This window comes from Trachurus trachurus, assembly GCF_905171665.1.
Source record: "Trachurus trachurus genome assembly, chromosome: 15".
Lineage (NCBI taxonomy): Eukaryota > Metazoa > Chordata > Actinopteri > Carangiformes > Carangidae > Trachurus > Trachurus trachurus.
This window is the reverse complement of record NC_139906.1, coordinates 19029570-19049967: the sequence shown is the minus strand read 5'-3', so window position 1 is coordinate 19049967 and position 20398 is coordinate 19029570. Positions and strand designations below refer to the sequence as shown.

General features: G+C 42.1%; 1 protein-coding gene across 5 annotated transcripts in view; it reads right to left on the bottom strand.

Annotated features, from left to right (window-relative positions):
• LOC310998369 (uncharacterized protein) overlaps positions 1-20398 on the bottom strand; it is a 99446-nt gene that overhangs the window by 29183 nt on the left and 49865 nt on the right. For 3 of the 5 annotated variants that reach the window (XR_014595992.1, XM_083988370.1, XM_083988372.1), the window contains 9 exons: positions 14590-14634; positions 12918-12953; positions 7651-7695; positions 7532-7576; positions 5307-5339; positions 2098-2136; positions 1760-1804; positions 1224-1259; positions 341-385 (listed from right to left, as the gene is read on the bottom strand). Coding sequence is in view for 4 of the 5 variants with exons in the window: in XM_083988370.1 (XP_083844496.1) it covers positions 341-385; positions 1224-1259; positions 1760-1804; positions 2098-2136; positions 5307-5339; positions 7532-7576; positions 7651-7695; positions 12918-12953; positions 14590-14634 (369 nt within the window). In the remaining variant the exon portion in view is untranslated. The remainder of the gene's footprint in view (positions 1-340; positions 386-1223; positions 1260-1759; positions 1805-2097; positions 2137-5306; positions 5340-7531; positions 7577-7650; positions 7696-12917; positions 12954-14589; positions 14635-20398) is intronic. The other 2 variants (XM_083988369.1, XM_083988371.1) reach the window with 1 other exon arrangement.

The window sequence follows — 20398 nt, the reverse complement described above, 5'->3', positions numbered from 1 at the left end:
AGTCTGAATCAGTGTGTTTACAGTGATGCTTTTTGCAATACATGTGTAAACTCAGCGCTCCGTTGTTGTGGGATATGCATTCATCTCCATATTCCACTAACAAATATCCAGTTATGCTGGTGATATTATAATTATTACCATGGGAACAGACCCTTCACCGAAATCAGGGGGAAATTGTGCTATAGTAAATTTAATGAGATATTCAGCCTCCTGTCATATACTGTATGTGTATCAAGGCATTAGGCATTGGCTCACTGTTGTTTATACAGTGTTCAGCGGGATTTCAGCTATGTAAGTGGTACAGCAGACAAGAGATAAATAAATAGAAACTGAAACTCACCTCTGGTCCTTGATCTCCCTTTAGCCCTGGCAACCCAATATTTCCCTGTTACAGAACCAAGACAGGAAGAGAAGGAAGAGAAAAACAAACTTTTAACCAAAGATTTCTGTCAACAGCTTAAAGATACCTTTCACAAAATAGAAATCTGCTTTGTTAGAAGGCCACTGTCTCACCCTGGAATTACTTTATAAGAATCTTTTCTACAATAACTACAGCTTTGATTCAAAATCTATATATACCACGTTGCTGTGGTTGCACTGACACTAGGGACTTTAAGCAGCAACAGTTCAATTGATGGCTACGGTGCCAATGTACATTGTAATGAGATACTATAGTGGCAAACTAAACATCCTTAGTGACACAATGGCTACTTAGCTCTTTAGAAAGCAAGATCAATCTGAACATTGCTACAGTATGTCTCTTAAAATACCCCAGGAACAGATGATATTTGCTTTAGAGACAATTTCATAACAGACGTCTGTCGGTGGCTTCAGCACCATGGACAGCGCCATGGTTTTATCAATACACAGCAGAGTTAGATCGTTGGCTGGACAGGGAGTTGGGGTCTGTCTCAGGGAGATGGTTGGTTAACGATAGTTGGTGGTAACAGATCTATCAATAAACTGGAAAAATCTATCAAATTGCCAATTCTTTAACCTGTCATAGTGTACACAGCTAGTCTTTCTCCTGTAGTGATCAGTAGGAAGTTTCAACAGAATCTACGTCATCACATCCCGCCATAGGCGAACCTTCAACCGTTGCTGCTTAAAGACCCTATTGTGTGTGTGTGTGTGTGTGTGTATGTGTGGGAGCCGGGAGGGGTAGAGTAGTACTCAGAAATGACAGCGCTTAAGGTGCAAGTGTTACATCTTCAACAAGTTACCTTAAAGCCTTGCGGTCCTTGAGCTCCTTTCTCTCCCTGCGAAATGTGAAGGAGACAAACAACCATAATTACTCAGGAAGTCATTCCTCTTGCTGACTGGAGTTTTCAAAAAAGTCTTTGATTTATTAATTGGGTGAAATCTTTCCTTTGCAGATTCTACGTGTCATTTATCTTTCTTCTTTCATGTGGCTGACAGTCTTTTTGATGTTTGGTCAACAGCTGCGTCTGTGGCCTTTGTAATTTGCTTGCCTCAAGTAGATGTGATCTATTGTTTTGAGGTCCAAACAATAATTGTATGTCAATTTATTCCCTGCTTCACCTCTGCAGAGCACACAGACATCACTGAACAGCAGGTGATGTTCAATTGTTCTTTCAGAATCAAATGTCAGCGCTGCTTTTGTTGATGTCACACACAAAACGGGAGGTATTCTTCATGCTGTGGCGACAAACACCGGATGTGGTGTTTGAAAACTAATACTGAATTTCCTAGGGTCAAATTATGTTTACACAGAAATTATGAAGACAAAATAACTTACCTGATCTCCCTTTTCTCCTTTCTGGACCCTTTCCTTCATTTCATCCTCAAACGCAAGACAAAAACAGACCAGACTGTATTGCACATTGTATTGTATAGCTCAGGAGCTATGATATACCTATCATAAGGTCAATGGTTTCATCCCCAACCCCTCTAGTGCTTTTGGGTGAATGTGATGAGTAGTGTAAAGCACTTTGAGTGCTGTGAGTGTCAAGACAAACGCATTATATAAATGTGGTCTACTTCCCCATTTACTTGTGTACAATTTGAAGAGGAACCATAGAAAATAAGATAACACACATAAACATTTCAAAAGTTAAGATATAAACAGCTGCTTACAGTTCCAGAGAGCTGCCTTAATCCATGAGCTGTCATCACCTACAAGTAATGAAAGAGACACAGTGCTTAAGTTTCCTAGCAATTACTGCGAGTGAAAATAAAGAGAAAATAAACTTTTCTGAGCTGTTGATTTTCCTCATGAACCTCACAGAAGCAATAACTTTACTGCATGTGTTCAACCTGACTCTTCTTACCAACCTGCACTTATGGTTGGAAAATAATACATCTCTATAATATTTTCATATCTCTTTTACGGCTTAAGTAAAGCTGAGAAATGGGGTGATGGAGCTGCTTGGCAGAACCTTCACAGCAAAATTAAATTAAATTAAAGAGGGAAGATCAGCTAAGGTGGACTGATACCTAGAGCTACAACACATGAGGAGGAGAGAGGTCCACATTAAATCCCAAATTCAAGAAGAAATTACTTGAATTCAAAATGTTTCCATAGAGCTACTTGTTCCTGAGATTATTGTTTACACACGTTACACGTCATATAAAAGACCTCAGTAGACCTGGCATTAACATAATATGATGGGGGATCATAATAAAACTCGATTGCTTCGGATCAAATATAAACGTAGGTGTAAATACAACTAACCCAGTCAGTTTTTTTAAATAACTAATTGCAAGGAACTGGTGTTCAATGTTTCACCAGCCTAATGGCCTTTAACACAACTTTTAAAGGAGATGAGTTGTCCCTGAAATCCATTTTTAAGAATGACCACAATTACCTTCAAAAGCATTCATGCCAGGAAGAGGTGGGACAGTGCAGCGATGATACCAGTGATTATTTCAGTTGGACTGCTCATGATCACATTTCAGCGCTGACACCGCAGGCGTTTATTAATAGCAGGCGGCAAAGGGACAACTAGATACGATCCAGACATGAGATGCACAATAAAATGTTGGTGCAAACTGGACAAAGGCTTTAAGAGCAGGGCCAGTGTTTAAGGACAAACGGATTAAAATTGAGCGAAGATAGGGGGCATATCTAAGACTTTCCATCTATAATCATCACAATTCATTACATCTACATGACCTCGGGTCCTTTGTGTTGGGTTCATCTCTGTATGCACTCCTAACCAGCTCAGCCTTGGGTGGTTTGATGATAAAAGCAGCAAGAGATAACAGGAGCCAACCTGAAACTGAAAGTCTTATCCAAGCGGGGGGGAAATCTCGGTGCCCTCACAGCACTAACATTTCGGATGGATATATGATCCTATTATTAAGATCATTGCCACTGGTTTCTTCCCTTTGTTTTTTTTCCAATTTGGGGGTTATTCTAGTTCTTCTTTGAACTCATCCCCTGGCGAGACTCTCCTCCTGTGAAAAACCTTAACCTAACAAAGAGGGTTTTGTGCCTCAATCTTATGAAACTGTGACTGTTCCATAACCATATGTTTATTAGAGTTATCCACATCGCCTATTCAGCCTGCGTGCTTATTTCTAAAACCATAACAACAAAGGGCTGACACGCTTGCCACTATAGGGGCCCTACTAAAGGAGATGCTTGTTTCAGAGGGCTGGGGACTAACAACCTCTATGTTTGTTCAGTTTGGAGGACATCCTGGTCCTGACTAATGTGTACCTGTGAGTCTTTTTGAGAGTGTTACGATGATACAGGCTGATAGACAGAAACCCGTCATGCAGCGCCCTCCCTCCTTTAGCAGCGACAGTAAGAGTAACCTTGAGTAAGACACTGAATCCCCTATTGTCCCAGTGGAGTATGTGCATAAGGTTCAGCTTTCGACCTGCAGTCTCTCTCAAAAGAAACTGCTGTCAATTGTCTCGCCCTGGATGCTGAACAATATCTCAGTGCCATCAGTGCATGACCAGATCTAAACTTTGTGCTAGAATTTTTCCCAAGAGCAGTGAAATACAGTGTAGAGCCTTTTACTCCACATAACTTGGCATAACAGATTCAGTTTAATAGATAATAAAACTCCATTGTGAAGCAATACGGGCAGCGATAAAAACAGGACAGTCTCAGAGCTGAAATGACTGTTTTTGCTACTTTAAGGGTGTTGGGGGGGGTTGCGGGGGTGACGGCCGAGCATGCCTGTAAGCCCACCGCTCCTCCCCATTACTAATAAACAGAGGCACAAGAAGGTTTATGAAGGGAGGGTAATGATCTGAACCCTTGCTTCTGCTGTGTAAGGGAAATCAATGCTTAACTGCCAAAATTATCTGCCACAGGAAAGCAGAGAGCACAGACAGCGGCTGGTACTAAATATTCAAACAGCCTCATTTATCAAATGACTAATGTTTTCCTCTCCGCTGTGTGCTATAGTATACATCTCCTATGTCCTGGGTGGCCCACACCTCACTACACAACAACGAGTGCAACTGAGTATTTCACTTCTGATGGAACATTTCTTTATCTTCCTCCAGCTGGAATGAATTCTACAGAAAAGAGACAACAATTCAAAAATAATTGCAAAGCAAGACCTCACTGCTGAGCCTCCACTAAAACTGCCTACAGTGATATCTATTCTTATTAGGTGAGTAGGCTTCTGGCGGTTAGAAAGAAACCAGTGAAACCAGTGGAGAGTGAGTGATATTTGCCTGCTGTATAATTAAGTTGTCTGATTTCCATATGAATCCCCTGCTAACAAGCAACACGAACGACACTAAGAATGAAAGCCATCAAACTTTGCTTCCGACCTCGTGTCTGAGGCCTTCAGAGGTTCAATAGGCAGCTGATCGCAACGCTACGCACACAAAACCCTTGGATGAAGTCACCGAAATGTCAAACTCTTCACATTGTGACACACGGGCTTCAACCACGTGTTCATTTGGCACAATTCCTTTCTTTTTTTTTTAAAGATACTCACAGGAACAGCCGCATGTCCTTGGAGTCATTACTGCCCCCTCCCTGATATGCCACTGATTTGTCATAGTGTGTTTTTAACTTCAAAATGTCTAAGTGATAAGTTCTATCGTCCCAGCACCACCCACTCTGTGTCACCTTCAGCATACATCAGACATCCATCATGACGTCAGCGTTTCTGTTTTTATCTGCTTCACCACTAAGACTGCACAATCCTTGTTCTATAATTTAGAGTTTAGAGAACATTATCAAGTACGACCAGCTTTCTGATGCGTAAACCTGGATATTTTCTTTGGTTTGTGGCAAAGACCATAACTAATCATTTCTAAAAGCTATTACTCTCATACTAATTGATAATGAACACGCATGTTGTACTCACAGGACCAGGAGGACCAGGGGGGCCAGCATCACCCTGCAAATACACCAGAGACATAACATCAGTGCCTGATGGACACAGAGACAAACACACAGTGGTAAAAAAAAAAAAAAAGCTGCAAAAGCTGCAAAAAAAAAAGACAAACAAAAAAGACAGATTAAAAATGTACTTTAGAAAGTACAACTTCTGAAAGCTAGTTGCAAGAAATGACCTCAACCAGCTCTCTCAACAGGTTTTTGGATCAACAATAAAAGAAGCAATAACATCACCAGACTTCACAGAAAATACTGTCTAACTCAAGTGATGGGAGGAGAGTCATAACATGAGCAGAAAGCAAATAATACTTTGTGAAAAACATAATACAGTGACATGTATGTGTGTGTATGTATAAGTCTCTGTGTCTCATATATATACATACTCTGACAAATACCTTACACAGTACAACCCTTCGCTGCACTGGGTGCTCCAGGGAACATCAGACACTTCTGAATTGTGATGCAGTGCATTCAGAAGCCTCCATTCTTCCATTCATAATTTACAAGCTATAACTTTTGTGCTTTCACTAAAACAAGACAACACAGCACAACACCTGTGCATGTGCAGTGGTGTAAACAGCTCAGATGTTCTCGTAGGATACATGCTGTACCTCATCAAGCCCACACAATCATGTCATTTTAACAAGAGAAAAAGTTAGGTTGAGATGTATCCTCTAAACATACTGTAAGGTTTAAAGTAATAAGAAAAGTTGGGTTCTCATCTCCAATCTACTATAGTTTATTCTGCTCTTATCTATTTGGCTTCTTTGCCACCATTGGAGTAACCCTTAGGTTGTTTTCTGTTTCCTTATTTAGTTTATTGATCAGTCATGAAATACTGATGAAAGGACCATACAACATCACAGTGATGTCAGTCCGTTGCTGACATTTCTACAGACATCCATGGTTCCCAGAGGCTGCTACTGGGCTTCACTGTCAGGAAACCATGGATACAAGAGAGAGAGTGCATTTTGAATGGCCACATGGCGGCGCTGCGTGCGGTAAACGATGTTGACACAGGCGCAGCTTCCCTGTAGAGTTATCTGAAGTCATTTTTCAGTATTCTGCCAAGTAAAAGAGAAACATACACGCTGAGGTAATTAAATAAAACACATAAGGGTAAAGCTGAAAGCCCTAGTCTTTGTTCCTTGCCTACCACAGGGGGGGTTCCTCTACAAAGTGTATGCTAGGTATCAGCTTTGCCTCATTCCCTCGCGTTTCCTGCTGTTTCCACCTCCCTTATGTTTCATGTTTGCGCCCAGTTTGCCTTCGCCTGTGTGTTTGTGTGTGTTTGCTAGGGGGGTGGCCTTCTGGACTCCTGCTCCCACCAAACCACCTGCACACCTGCTTCAGATCAGCTCATCTCCTCAACAAGCTCCTGCAGTATTAAACCCCGGCGCCTCTCGCTGTTCTTGGTTTTTCTTTTGACTGCAGCTTCACCATTGTTCGCCTGTGCTCCAGCCTCACCTTTGCTTGCTCGCCAGAATCCAGCCTTGCCCAGCTTTTTATGTCTACAAAACCCCAGGCTGAGATCCGGTACCTAGCCTGCTCTGTGTAGACGGTCCAGTCCTGCCCAGTCCTCTAGTCTGCTTCCCGTCCCGCTCTCCAGCGACCTCGGCTTCAGCCCTGAGCCATTCTTCCTAAATTCCTACATAAACAGCCTTTGTTACACCCCTCAACGCTGCTCATCTGTGTCTGAGCCCTACCTAAAAGCTTCATTCAAAACGCATCACCTAAATTCTATGAACATGAACACCCACAGAAAGATGCACACTCGCACAACACACACAAACTGTCACCAGCAAGACACTGATTTCGATCATCCTTACAGCAGCATAGGACACGAATAAAGCAACTGTAAAAACCAAGAAATACCAATCTGCAGATTTATTATTTGCTGCTGGATGATTTCAAAGAGCCTTGGAGGACAAACAGACTGAGAGGAGATAACTAACTCTAAGGTGTAGTCTCCAAAATGTGGCATATCATACCAATTATAACCCTTGAAGTACCTTAGCTACACTTTCTCTTTCTCTGCTCTCCTCAGCTCTGCCACACACACACACACACACACACACACACACACACACACACACACACACACACACACACACACACACACAGAGGCTGAGTCCGAGGAAGCACAAACAGAGGGAAGCATCATGTTTGACACTTGACATTGATGTGACTTACTTTTTGTCCTTTCATCCCACCGGCCCCCTCGGCACCTGGCTGACCCTATGGGAGGAGGCCTTGGTTAATGACTCTGTAACACAATGGCACTGTAAATGTCACTGCAGGAAAATACGTACAGGGTCTCCTTTCTCTCCAGGGACTCCAGAGTCGCCCTTCTCCCCCTGTATTGGAGCAGAGCAGATCACTGACAGTTACCGACAGGGCATACAGACATACAGCTGAAACTTAAGCAATTAGTAATGAGGAGGGGGGGGGGCACACACAGTAATGTGTCTTCTCAAAAGCAGAATTGTTTGTAATTATGGTAGAAAAATAAGGGAAACAATGTGAGATTGTGTGACTATGATGTTGCGCAAGTCGAGAAAGATAATGAAAAACTCAGACCCCTGTTGCATTGCAGCATTTTTCCATGCTTCCACGTCAAAAATCATTCCTCTGACTGCCAATAGATGGCACTTTATGACTGCTGGTTTGCTGCCCTTGGAATATTTTCACTAGGATTTCTCCCTGTCAGTCATGTGGAGAATACTCTAAGTAAACGCAACTGTAAAACAAATGTACTTGCACCTTGGTCAAGACAAACAGAGAATGAATAATTAAAAAGATCTGCGATGGAAATATAAGTTGGTTTTTTTTTTTTTGTTTTTTCATATGTTGGAGGAACTTCTTACTCTCTAGACACCTAAGTAGAAGATGCAGCATACAGTATGTTATTCCCAAGTTTTTCATGCCCTTTAATGCTCCTATTTTCACTGTTACAAAAGGTCCTGGTCCATAGATATACTGTAAATATATGTCATTACCAGACATTTCTTCAGTGACATGACAGAAGAGTAGCAAATAATCTTCTGGGGAGAAGCATTTCTCCCCAGACACATCTAATGAAGCTCACTTGTTGTCTGTCACACAAAACAGACAATAAAAAAAAGACAAAAGACAAAGAAGGTTGAAAAAGTGGCCCATCAAAGATTATTGTTTGGTATGGCAAGTGTGAAGATTTTGTAGGGAACACTTCAGATAGTGCATGTTGAGACATTATGAGCCATCTGTTTAACATCTGCCTGAGAAGACAGAGACATCTCAGAAAAGGTTGCAGCGTATTTGCACGCTCCTTAGCGGTGCCTGGACCCTAACAGACAATAATTGTCATTCAGTTTCAGCCCCTCCTCCATTCCTTCGGCTCGCTAACGACAGCCGCTGTGATACCAATCATTTAATGAGATATAGTCACTGTTTCCTCGTCCAAATTATGAGCTGTTATTAAGTCAGTCGACTGCTGCTATGTACGAGCAGATTGTCCTATTAATATTTTAGGCAGGGAGGCGGGACTAGTGGAAAAATTGACTTTGACTACTAACTGAATTCTGTACAGGTTTTTACAACCACCACATGGTTTCACCTCTATATCTACTTATCAGTGGTAACACAGATGCTGGTTGTGTGTGTCATCATGGCAAGATGTGGTCCAGGGAAAAAGCTACTATTGCGGAGGTGGATTTGATCATTTTTCCAGGTGTTTACAACAGTAACTTGCAAAGGCATCACAACTGTGCAAGATGTACTCGCAAAACTTCACAGGTGTGTATCTGAGAATTACAGTGGTCCCGAGAGCTCGAAGCTCTGTATGCACAGACACAAATGTGTTGCACATTCAGAAAAAATCACGACACATTCAGATAAATGTGCTACGAATGCGGTCCCACAACACATTGGAAGTGTTTGCAGAGGTCACAGGCGTGGGGATGGAGGTGTGGGGTTACCACACGAAGGCGTAATCCTAACTCAGAGGTGCGGGTTCAAGTCTAGCCCCTGGCACTTTGTGGCACTCTGTCTTACCTTAAGCAGAAAAAGAGGATGATCCTACTGGGATGAAAATGTTATTCAAAATTGGACACTTTCACAATCACTTTCCAGCATCCCCATGAAAACACTTCCAATGTGCTGTAGCGGTTTTTTCTTTTTTGCATGTGTTATGATTTTTTCTTCCTCACATGCATTGTCAAATTGATGAAGATGTTTTCTGAGTTTTCAGTGCATTTGTGTGTTTGCATGCGTTTCCTCCAGCCACAGTGCGTTGAGCTCTTTGGTCCACCCTACAAACTGAAGGCCAACCCATGAGTTCTGAGTATTCACAACTTAGAAATAAAGATAACTCAGGGGTTGGAATGTCAACATGTAGACAGATTGTGTTGACGTTGCGTTGCTGTTTTGTTATAAGTCTTGAGGCTCTTTTCTCCTAACAAAAAAAGCTACTTACAATACAGTGCAACTATAAACTATAAATCAAACTGTACACAGACAGTGGTTCACAATTTCGGAGGCAGTTTGCACTGAGTTATGAGTGACAGTCAATCTAAATCACATCTGATGGAAAGTTAGTATTAGCCCAGGATGTCACTTATACAAATGCTGTGCACTGTATTCTGGCATGGGCTGATGGAAAAATATTTCGGTGGTTATCTTTGTTAGATCTCCACGGAAGATCATTCAAAGTCAATTTATTGGCAGAAGGGTATGTAACAAGTTAATAAACCTTTCAAATAAGATTAACTGCACCACGGCCAGTATTTATCCAGATTATCACTGTATTTACACAATGAAAAAGCTCAGCGTGTAAAGGATAGGGAGCTGGTCCACCTGTAGATGTCTGTGGGTGATATGTTGATTTTGAGTCACCCCGGGTCATCAAACTGCAATTAAGCCTGTCTGCATCCCTCCCTGTCTATCCATCAGTATCTGCAGTGTTCTGTCGGAGCCTGTTTGAGACTGTCAGTGGGAGATACAGTTATGGAGATGTGATTCATGAGACCGCTATCTCCCTGCGCATCATGCACTGCACAGACTTTTAACTTACTTTAAAACATTCACACTGCTGAGAGAGTGAGAGGGGGCTTGGCTCACACAGATGTTACACAAGCTGCAGTTTAGTTTAACTTGCATCTGTTTTGTCCCAGCTTAAAAAATGCACTAGGATGGCCACTGAGTAGCGAGGAGAATCCCTGATGCTGTTCAATTATTACTGCTGATGGAAACTTCATGCATCTTGGCACCGTGATGGTTAAGCTTCTTTTCAACACTTTTCATGTTGGGCTGTATTTTTTTTTCTTTTCTTTTACTGTATTTGACTCTTTATAGCAGATTAAAAAGTGAAATGATTCTCCAAGACAGGAAGGCTTTTATTCTCATCCACAGTATGCATGAATTTATAAAGATAAAGCAAAGATGTATCCGTAATGTAACATGACTGATTCATGGCAAGGGCCAGACTGGTTTGTATATTTTATGTAAGTAATAGAGCACCGAGGCAACAGTGATCAAGACAAGTCAAAGGTCCTCTAACAAAGGCTTTAAAAATGAGATTGGCTCAAGTGAGATATTAAGGCTGAAACACACTGCAATTACATAAAATCCATCAAAACTTGCGTTATCACTTCTCATCCATACAAAAACCATGATCCATTGTGCCTCCTCCACCTGTGCTACAGCTACTGCAATCCCATTTGTTTTGAGGTATAATAAGTGTGTCCTCATACAGACAACTTTCTTTTTCAAGGTTGGCCAGCTGACACTTCTCCTTCCTCTGGGCACAGAGAGCAGGAGGAATTCTGCAGTCTGAGCTGACACCCCAGCAAACGACGCACCTATACATCAAATGAACAGCTGCGGTCAAGAGGTTGTCCACTACACAATAGCCTTCACTCTCGGCATGATCACAAGTGGGCCACTGGAGGCTTTGTGGGTGGTGAGGGGGTGGGGTGCAGGTAACAACAGAGACAGTGGGAGGCCTGGTAGAGGTCCATGTATACGTTTTTTTTTTTTTTTTAACATTGCATATCTCATGTGCCTCCGGTGAGCTACGGCACCCCTGGGTTTCATGAAAATGATTGCAGACGCTTTTTGCAAAAGCACTGTACCTAATGGCCATCTGTCTGTTTGGAGTATGAGCACTGAGTCACGCTGCGCTGCACTGCAGGAGGTGCAGGGTGGGAGCTGCTATTTAACTTGCACAGTGGATAGGCTACAATTGACTGAAAGGTGCCATTTTCAGCAAGGGAGATCCGCTCTCAACTACAAACACAGAAATGTCAGTCGAGGACAGAACAGGTTCTCCTTCTGGTCACACAAACGATCTGACTTGTCTTGGCTGGCTTCTTGGCACAGCTGTTCACATCTTTGTTCAGACAATGCTGTGCAGAGGCCGTATAACAGACACCTCCCATCTTAAAGGGATAGTTCAACATTTTTGGCAAATTGGCCCATTGCCATAATCCCTACAGTTGTAGGAGTAGGTTTGTTACCTTTAATTGTCAGTGCAGGCTATTTTTAGAACAGCAGACAGAGCTACGAGCTGCTCAGAGCTACACTACGGAGGCTAATGGGATTTCTTGGTTTCGCTCATCAAACTCATCAAATACACAATCCAACAACTCCAAAACGCTCTCGTGGACAAGTTGTGACCTGCACATTCACCACGCTATGAGATAATAACGGAACCCCATTAGCCTCCGTAGCGTTGCTCTGAGCAGCTCGCGGCTCCGCTCCGCCATTCTAAAAATAGCTTGCACCGATAATTGAAGGTAACGAACCTACTCCTAAAACTATAGGGATTATGGCAATGGGCCAATTTGCAAAAATGTTGAACTATCCCTTGAAGTCTTTAATATAGGAGGAATATAACATAGCTCAGTTCATGTAAATCCTATCTTACTTTCATCCAGTCTAAATTCAGGTTAGGAAATCCTAAACACTCAATCCAACACTGCCTATCAACATTGATGTCTGTTACCCAGCAACTGACGCTGAAGTGTTTTTGTAAATGATACGATTTCTTGTTGAAACATACAAAAATGGCCACTTTACTCTGAAAATCTCCTCCAGCAAAAAGCCAAAGAGCCCTTTGTCAGGCGTCCAGAAGAGCCTCATGTTGCAGAATCAGCCTCTCCACAGCTGGTCATAGATGCTAAGTGCATGATCATGGCCCCAGGTAGCCTCTGTCTACCAACAGCAAGACAGTTATCCAACAATTAGGAGATTTCATTTAAGCTTTGTGAAAGTAAGGAAACAAGAAAAAGAACATAGACTTAGAAATGATTCTATTATGATGGCTTTTTCCCGCAAATCACAACCTGACCCTAACTACCATGGATACCAAACAGTTAAGGTAGGACCCGCACGACAGGAAGTTTCTGTAACATGCCCCCCGATGATTAAACTCCTTGCCTATTTGGAGGGCTGCTGCAATGAACACAGCTCAGTCATCTTGACAACCCCTCCTGGAAGTGCAGGCAAGGGCTGGTTTATCAAAGAGGGAGACAGCTCAAATCTACCTTAAATGCCACATGTCAGCGCTTTGTTTTGTGATGAATAATGTTTTGAGTGATACCTTGACACTTGCTCCTTCAGAGGCTCCTGAGGGACCCTGCAATTGCAAGAATCGTCACATTCTTTTCACACAGAGAAAGAACAGAAGGGCTATCATGTCACAAAGACAACTGTGTACAGTAGTACACAGCAGTATATACAGTAGCACCAGCAATACATCTATGGTGTCTGTTTCACGCTGTGTGTCTGTATATGTTGTATTATATACACTTTAACCATTTTAACCCTTTCTTGCCAATTTTCTAAACTTGTCAATTTAGCTGAAACACTTTTCTATTTACAGCAAAGGCCTGCTGTATTGTATTTTCTAACCTTTGCAATAATGTTAGCTTCCATAAAGACGTGGCTGGCCCCCAGCAGGCTATAGATTATCTTTGAGTGTGTCTTTGTTGCGCCCCTTTCACAGACTCCCCTGTTGTTGTTGCGATGCTAATTTGACTTTGAAAAATAACCGCTGCCCCTTCAACTGCGAGCACTGTCCTGCTGCCAATGGACAAGAGAGAGTGATGCCCTGGTGTGTGTGTTTTGAATAGATGATTTTGCCCCTGAGATCTACCTCAGCAAAACAGGTGACTCATAAATGCCAATACCAGGGGATGGAGGCAAAGCTGGCACATGCTAAGGGTATCATCAGGACGTTGCCATTTAGAAATGTCACACCCTCTGAATCCTGTCTTTCTTTTCACTTACGACTTTGTGTCCTCCAACTTTATGAGATATCAAGGAGGCCGGGGCCATACGTTGAGATGTATTAGCAAGTCGCTCAATTTTACTCAAGATAATTGGACCCATTGTGCGAGAGTGACAGAGGCAGAACAGAATCCTTCTGGATTTCTGGATGCAATAAAATAAGACAAACCCTATGTCCTGATCAAGGATGTAATCAGAGCAATAGTGCATGAAAATAATTGGACACCCAACGCATCTGAACTACATGATGCCCGAATACTTGTGTTTGCGCTGACATCACAGCAGTTAAGAGCCTGACAAGCTGTCTCCTTTAACGTATCGTGGTGTTTGTACCCTTTAGTGTGTGGGTCACTAAACAAACACACAAGCAGTGTCTGGGATCGGTTTGGACGCCTGAGGAAACGGCGATAATTCAAGGAGTCAACGGGCCTTATAGGCAGACTTGTCCTACTCATCAATACTCAAGTGCTACCTTAATATACCCCTTGTGGTTTTGTGCTAATAATATAGCCTGCTTGCAGCAGTATGGGGGGAATGGGAGATTCTGAATAGATCAATACGGCCTAACCATGGAATTAACGCACAGACTTCACACAGATGTTTCACGATGAAGAGTGTAATTGCTCTTTTTAAGATGGATTTTTTTATCACATGTCTGCCGGCGTGATCAACTGTTTGCTTTAATATGCTTTTAAAACGATGACATCGGTCATCTCAGGGGAATTCATGGTCAAACAAAGGTTAAATTGAAATTGATTTTGACTCGTAGAGAAGCCAGAAAATAGTGTCCTGTCAAAAGAGTTGCTTTATTGTCAAACTAAAACTTTAAGTTATCTGCCATCGGGTCACGTTTATGCTTCTTAGATGGAGATGGGTGCATAAAAACTAAAAGTAGGAGTTTTTTTTCTATTGAACACTTTGTTTTAAATAAGAAAGAGTACAATATTGATTGTATGGACTGTATGATGCTGCATATCACTTACAGGCAGACCTCTGGTTCCAGGCTCTCCACTCTTTCCTCTCCGTCCCTGAGGAAGGAAAAGAAAAAAGATTAAGATGAGTGAGTGATGATGCAACAACAGGTGTGGCTGGGCATGCATGCTGCCAGCAATTAAGACTAGACAGCAACTCCTGTCGCAGTCTCTAATTTGCTTTTAATTAACAACAAGAAAACAGCTTAATTGCTGCACCCCGTGTGGCCCACTACTCTTTGTTCCCTCCTCTGGTTTACTGCCTCCTTTCCAGCTGTGTGAGTCCCTCGGTGCATCAATCAGCCAAAAGGAGCACATACAGCAGCACGCAGGCCGAGCCAGGCCCTGTCTCTGTCCGGCATCACAAAATGAGGTCAGAACGAAGCAATCGTTTTTTTTTTTTTTTCATTTGAGATTCTTTTTTTTTGGGGGGGGGGTTGTGAACTACAAAATGCCTCAGTGCTTGAAAAGTCGGCGAGTCTTGAAAAGCTGACATCTTAATGAGATGTAATGCTATCTGAACCAAACCAAAGTTGGTATAATTTACATCAAGAGGGTTTATGTTCTCATGAGAAAAGAGGATCCAGCTCCGTGGATAACCGTGCAGCTATCCCATAAACTGGCAGAGCATCACTGGCTCTGTGTTATGAGAAGTGTCTGGAATTAACTGGCTTTCACACACAGTCACACAGTCACACTGTCACACACACACACACACACACAAAAGACAGATGTAAAATCAACTCAATTAGGAGATGGTAATACTGTGGCCAATATCAGTTCACTGTACAGCAGAGTAAGAGACAATGTAGATAGCATTAAGGCTAAATATGATTACCTCTTTCCAATAGAGGTTTCATCATATGACACAATTTCTATACTGTAATTCTTCTCTACTGTATGTGTCGCTATGGGTAACACAAAAACACTTCTTCTCACTGAGTCAGTGGTTGTGTAGATTCCTGAAGAAAAAGAAGAAAAGACACGGATGATCGCAAAGCAATGCCCTCGACACTCCATGTGTGCAGACTTTGATTAAGTGGGTCGTATTTGACATGTACGTTTTGCCTGCAACAAAGACAAAGCAGGGACCTGCTTTTAATCATTTGCACGTGCGCTCATGTCATTATGCTGTGTTTGACTGTTTGTAGTCCACAGATTACAGCGTGATGAAAATACAAGAAGCCAGGGTGTACTACAGTAAATATTAACCTTAATAATGACACAATGGAACCAGTTTGTATCTACTCTTGGGAATTGCATGCTTTTCCTCCTGCTCACGCCGTTTGATGTTCCAACGCAGCCTTATGCCCAGCGTCTTTTGATCATCGGTGTTAATGCCGCTCTGAGGCTGCGCGCGCTTTAATCTGAGTGTGAGCGAGTGCCACGTCAAGAAGAAGAGCTGGAAGCCGTCGGCCGCGTCATTGTGTAGGAACAGCGCCATTAAACCTTTAAGATTTCTCACTTCAAATGACTGACGTCGTAACATACCGCAATAATCTCCTTGAGATGTAACTTGGGTTGATTACACTGTGGCACGTAAAGAGCAGACCAGTGTGTTCAACAAGCTCTCGTAAAACCAGGCTGCTATATGCAGATTCCAAATACATCACATTTGTGTAAAATTGGTCTGGTTCTCACAAACAAAGATGCCGTTTCATGAGGGTGGGTGGTGTGTTATCATAATGAATGGGCCGACGGAGTCACTGCTACGGCTGCATAAAGATCAGATGTTTGTTCTAGCCTTGGCCCCTGCTGCTGTCCTTTCCCCCCTGAACTCCACAACAAAAGCAGATTACACAGATAAGTAATTTAGCTAATGAATATTTCATATGCTATTATTCCAAACAGGTTATGAATAATGCAGTTTTCAAAATTATTTCTCCACATTTGCCCTTAAATCTCTTTTAACTCCAAAGTGCATACTAATTTTATGCCCATGCATTAGCATATTATCATCTAGATAAATAGTGGAACTCTAGATCTCAATTCTCACCAAATGAAGTCAGAGCAACAAAATGATGATCTGAGGTAGACTCCATATCATTAACTCGAGGCCTGTACCTCACTAGCACAGTTATCTGCATGTGAAAAAAATGGTTCTTATTAAAGTGATGTGATTTTGCTCAGAACTTCATTTCCACATCTGAAACCAGCCTTAAGGAGAGATTTCCTTCTGTTTCAAAAAAGAATGTCATCCTGTCATACATTCTGCTCACAAAAAGAAATGCTAATATATTTTAATCTAGGATTGCTGCTTTTATTACTTCTACAGTAGTCCCACCACATTTATATTCACTTGCCAGTTTATTAGGCACAGCTACCTTAAACTAATGCAGTAAAATGGCTCTGCTCTGAATGTCTACCTTTATAGATCTGTTGATTGAACTTTATGTACATTTAGCTTGTAGTCCTGCTGTATTGTAGTGTTGTGTTGCATTATGTTAAGGGTGTTTCTGTTTGGGCCACACCTCTCTGTATTAGTTGTGTTCAGCTGAGTGTACAGTAGTTCAGCCCACGTTTTTTCTTCCATGATAACACAGGGACAGACACTCATTTTCACAGGAAAGTAATTCATTAAAAAAAGACTACATCAGGTAACCTTGGGGTCAGACTGACACGTTTCTGCCCGGAGGACCTCTGGTTAGCACGCCATCCCCAACAAATCTGTGCACAGTGACAAGAAATAATTACTCCGGAGCACAGCTGTCATCACCGTTTGCACTCAGTTGACTCTCCAAACTGAAACACCTGCCAGTGACACAGCGAGATAACCGCCTCTGAAGGGACATGGCGGCTCTGGAATACTGAGATAATGAAGATGCCACAACCGCTGTGGCGCCCATGAACACCCAAACACTATAGCAACAGATGCTGTGTTTTAGAGTATTAACTCAGGGTATGAATGTCATTTCAATGATTTGATCAACACTAAATGTCATGTTTGGAACTCCTACACTTTAACAAAAGTGTACTGTAACTAAAGGGACACTCTGACATTTTGAATTGAGGTCGATTCATAATAACGTTCAGTCTTTTTTTCACTCACTAAAAACAGTTTATTGGTTTGTTGTCTGTGCAGAATACAATAACTTGGGGTTTCTATTCATGGGTTGAAGCTAAAAACTAACTTTAATGCCTAAAATCAATCATTCTGGCCTTCATTGCATCCATCAGGACAAAAACATCATATTATATAATCACTTGCTTTGTGTTTATGTAACTGCCTCTCCTGGTCGATATGTACCTGTACCACTACATTCAGTGTTTAAGTATAGAAATGAAATAATAAATAACAAAACCCTCCTCTTTTGTGACAAAAAGTCAAGAGGTTTGTCTGACACCAAACAAACACAGAACAGCGAAGATGCATTTGACGCTCAAAGAAAATGATTATGTTTTTGTCAACACTGACAGCCTTTCAATGACGATGATGATAGTTTGCTACTTTAATAATATGTTCATAAAAAGAGCAGCGTTTTCCCAGAGCACATGCCAGGCATTCTGCAACTTTGTGCGTATAGCTTCGTCGTCCGTTTCATCCTATTTTTATTTATTTATTTTTTCCAGTGTGAAGAAGGCAGACACAACACCAGAAGAAAGGTACGTGTCAGAGGTGAACTGCAGTCCAAAGCAGTCTCTAGGCAACAAGGATGAATGGCAAACTGAATCTGGGGATTTCAAAAAAACAAGGAATGTACAGACCAGAAGCCTACATGAGAACACAAGCCCCTTTGAAATTTCACACCACTTGTGCATGCCAGGATGCCATAGTAAAGTATGACATCATGGTGATAATTATAACTTGAATAATCACTAAATGGCAAGCGCACAAGACCAGCCAGCAGTGTCAAAGCTTTTCTTTCAGCTAAGCCAACCTTAACTTTCTAATTTCCTTTTCTATTCCTCTATCTCTCATTTATCTCTTTCTTTGTGTATATGATCATAATTCCATTGCTTTCTTCTCACCCCTCTCCCCTGTCTCTGGTTCTTCTTGTCGTCTCTCCATCCTGCTCCTGTCTCCTGTCACTCGCCCCATTTCTCCCTAACCCAACTTCCACCGCTTGTTGGATCACCCTGGCAATCTCTGTTGCTATGCAACACTCAGTGTCCTATAAATTTGACAACATCCTAGTGCTTGATTATTATTTGAGCGCTGCAGTGTGAAGCCCTCCTTCAGGTCATTGCGGTAGATTAGAGGGAGGGAGAGATAGGGGAAGGCGAGGAAGGGAAATGAGGGATGAGAGGGAGGGAAGGAGGTGGGGAAAGATGAAGGGATTGTAGAGGAGAGGAAAGGAGGGAGAGTAGGAGTAAGAGACGAACTAGCCTCTTGAGTAAATGAAAGATGGGCTGGCAAGACTTAACACATATTCGCATGTACTATTTATCTGTTTCACTCTAAAAACCTGCAAACCATATAACAGGAGTGTGAAAAGCACTCTGCATTAGCTACAAATTCAATAATGGTGCTAGTATAACTAGATTGAGTACACTTGAGTTAGGTAAGTAAGGAGGAGGCCTCAGACTGACAGCGTGTTTTGAACTTCTGACTTAATCCACATGGATCACGGACTCGACTTGCTTCAACGCCGCTATGGCTCGTAAAGTGTAAGAGCAGAGCGCAGACATGGGGCCTGGCTCAGTCCTGCAGCACGAGTCCCAATCTGAGAGCAAAGTCAACAGCGACAGTGACACACAGCAGAGGCACTCGTTTATGATGACTCCATAATCCTTATCCCAAATGTCAACATGTTCTTTGAGACGGTCCATGTCTGACTAGCCAAACCGGTGGAAAATGGAGACGGCACACAACGTGTCGTATTTTTTTTTTCCGCGGTAAAGCAGATATATACCATGAGAAAGCCACATAATCCACCTGAGAAATGCCCCTGTCAATAGGGGTCAGTAGATAAACCAGAGGAGCCCTCTGAAAGCAACACCACAGGACCCGACTCCAATCTGACGTAGAACAGAAGGACAAAATGACAGGCAGTTTTTTTCTCTCCCTTTTATACACAGGGGGAAGCCTTTCAGAAGGTAAATCAATTTCAGCTCGTTTCAACATCATTTTATCACATTTCAAACGTAATATCTCATCTTTGATTTCTCTTGATTTGCTTCTCCATGTTAAAAAAGATAAAAAGCCACTGGATCTCCCAAAAGTGATTTTGCCTTCTTACTATTTACATTAATTCTTAGTCAATTCTCTAAATAAATCAAAATTCTTTTTTGTGTTTACTTCTATCTATTCATCCTCTAAACCTTCACTCTTTACCAGATGCAGCCTCGGTTACACTTCCAGATACCTACTGTATACGCCTGTTGGCCGACAAATCACCACATGTGACACCGAAGTTTCATATCCTGAAGGGTAAACTATGTGACATTACCGAGCCAAGTTGTGTCTGCTTATGTAGCTCATGGGAGAGATGACCTTTTCTTGACTGAAAAACTCACATGCCACTCCCACTCATTCTGCCTGAGCTGAGCCCCATCTCCCTCAGGGGACATGTACTCCGGCCACCTTAGCCTTTTGTCTAGCTGCTGTAACTGGGTTTAACTGGAACTGACTGTTTAGCTCATGAGCAGCAGCCGTATTTGCTTGGTAAACAAATGTGTAGACCTCACACAATGTCCTCATGAAATTTAACAAGAACAAAGAGAAAGGACACTGACTCTCCAAAAAAAGCTCACCCAGGCGTGTGTATTCACGTGAAAAGAAAAAAGAAAAAAAAGACTGAAAGCCAGACAGTGTTGTAAGAGAAAGTTTGCCACAAGACAGCCTGTCACAGCATTAATTCCCCAGTCAGTGAAAATGTCT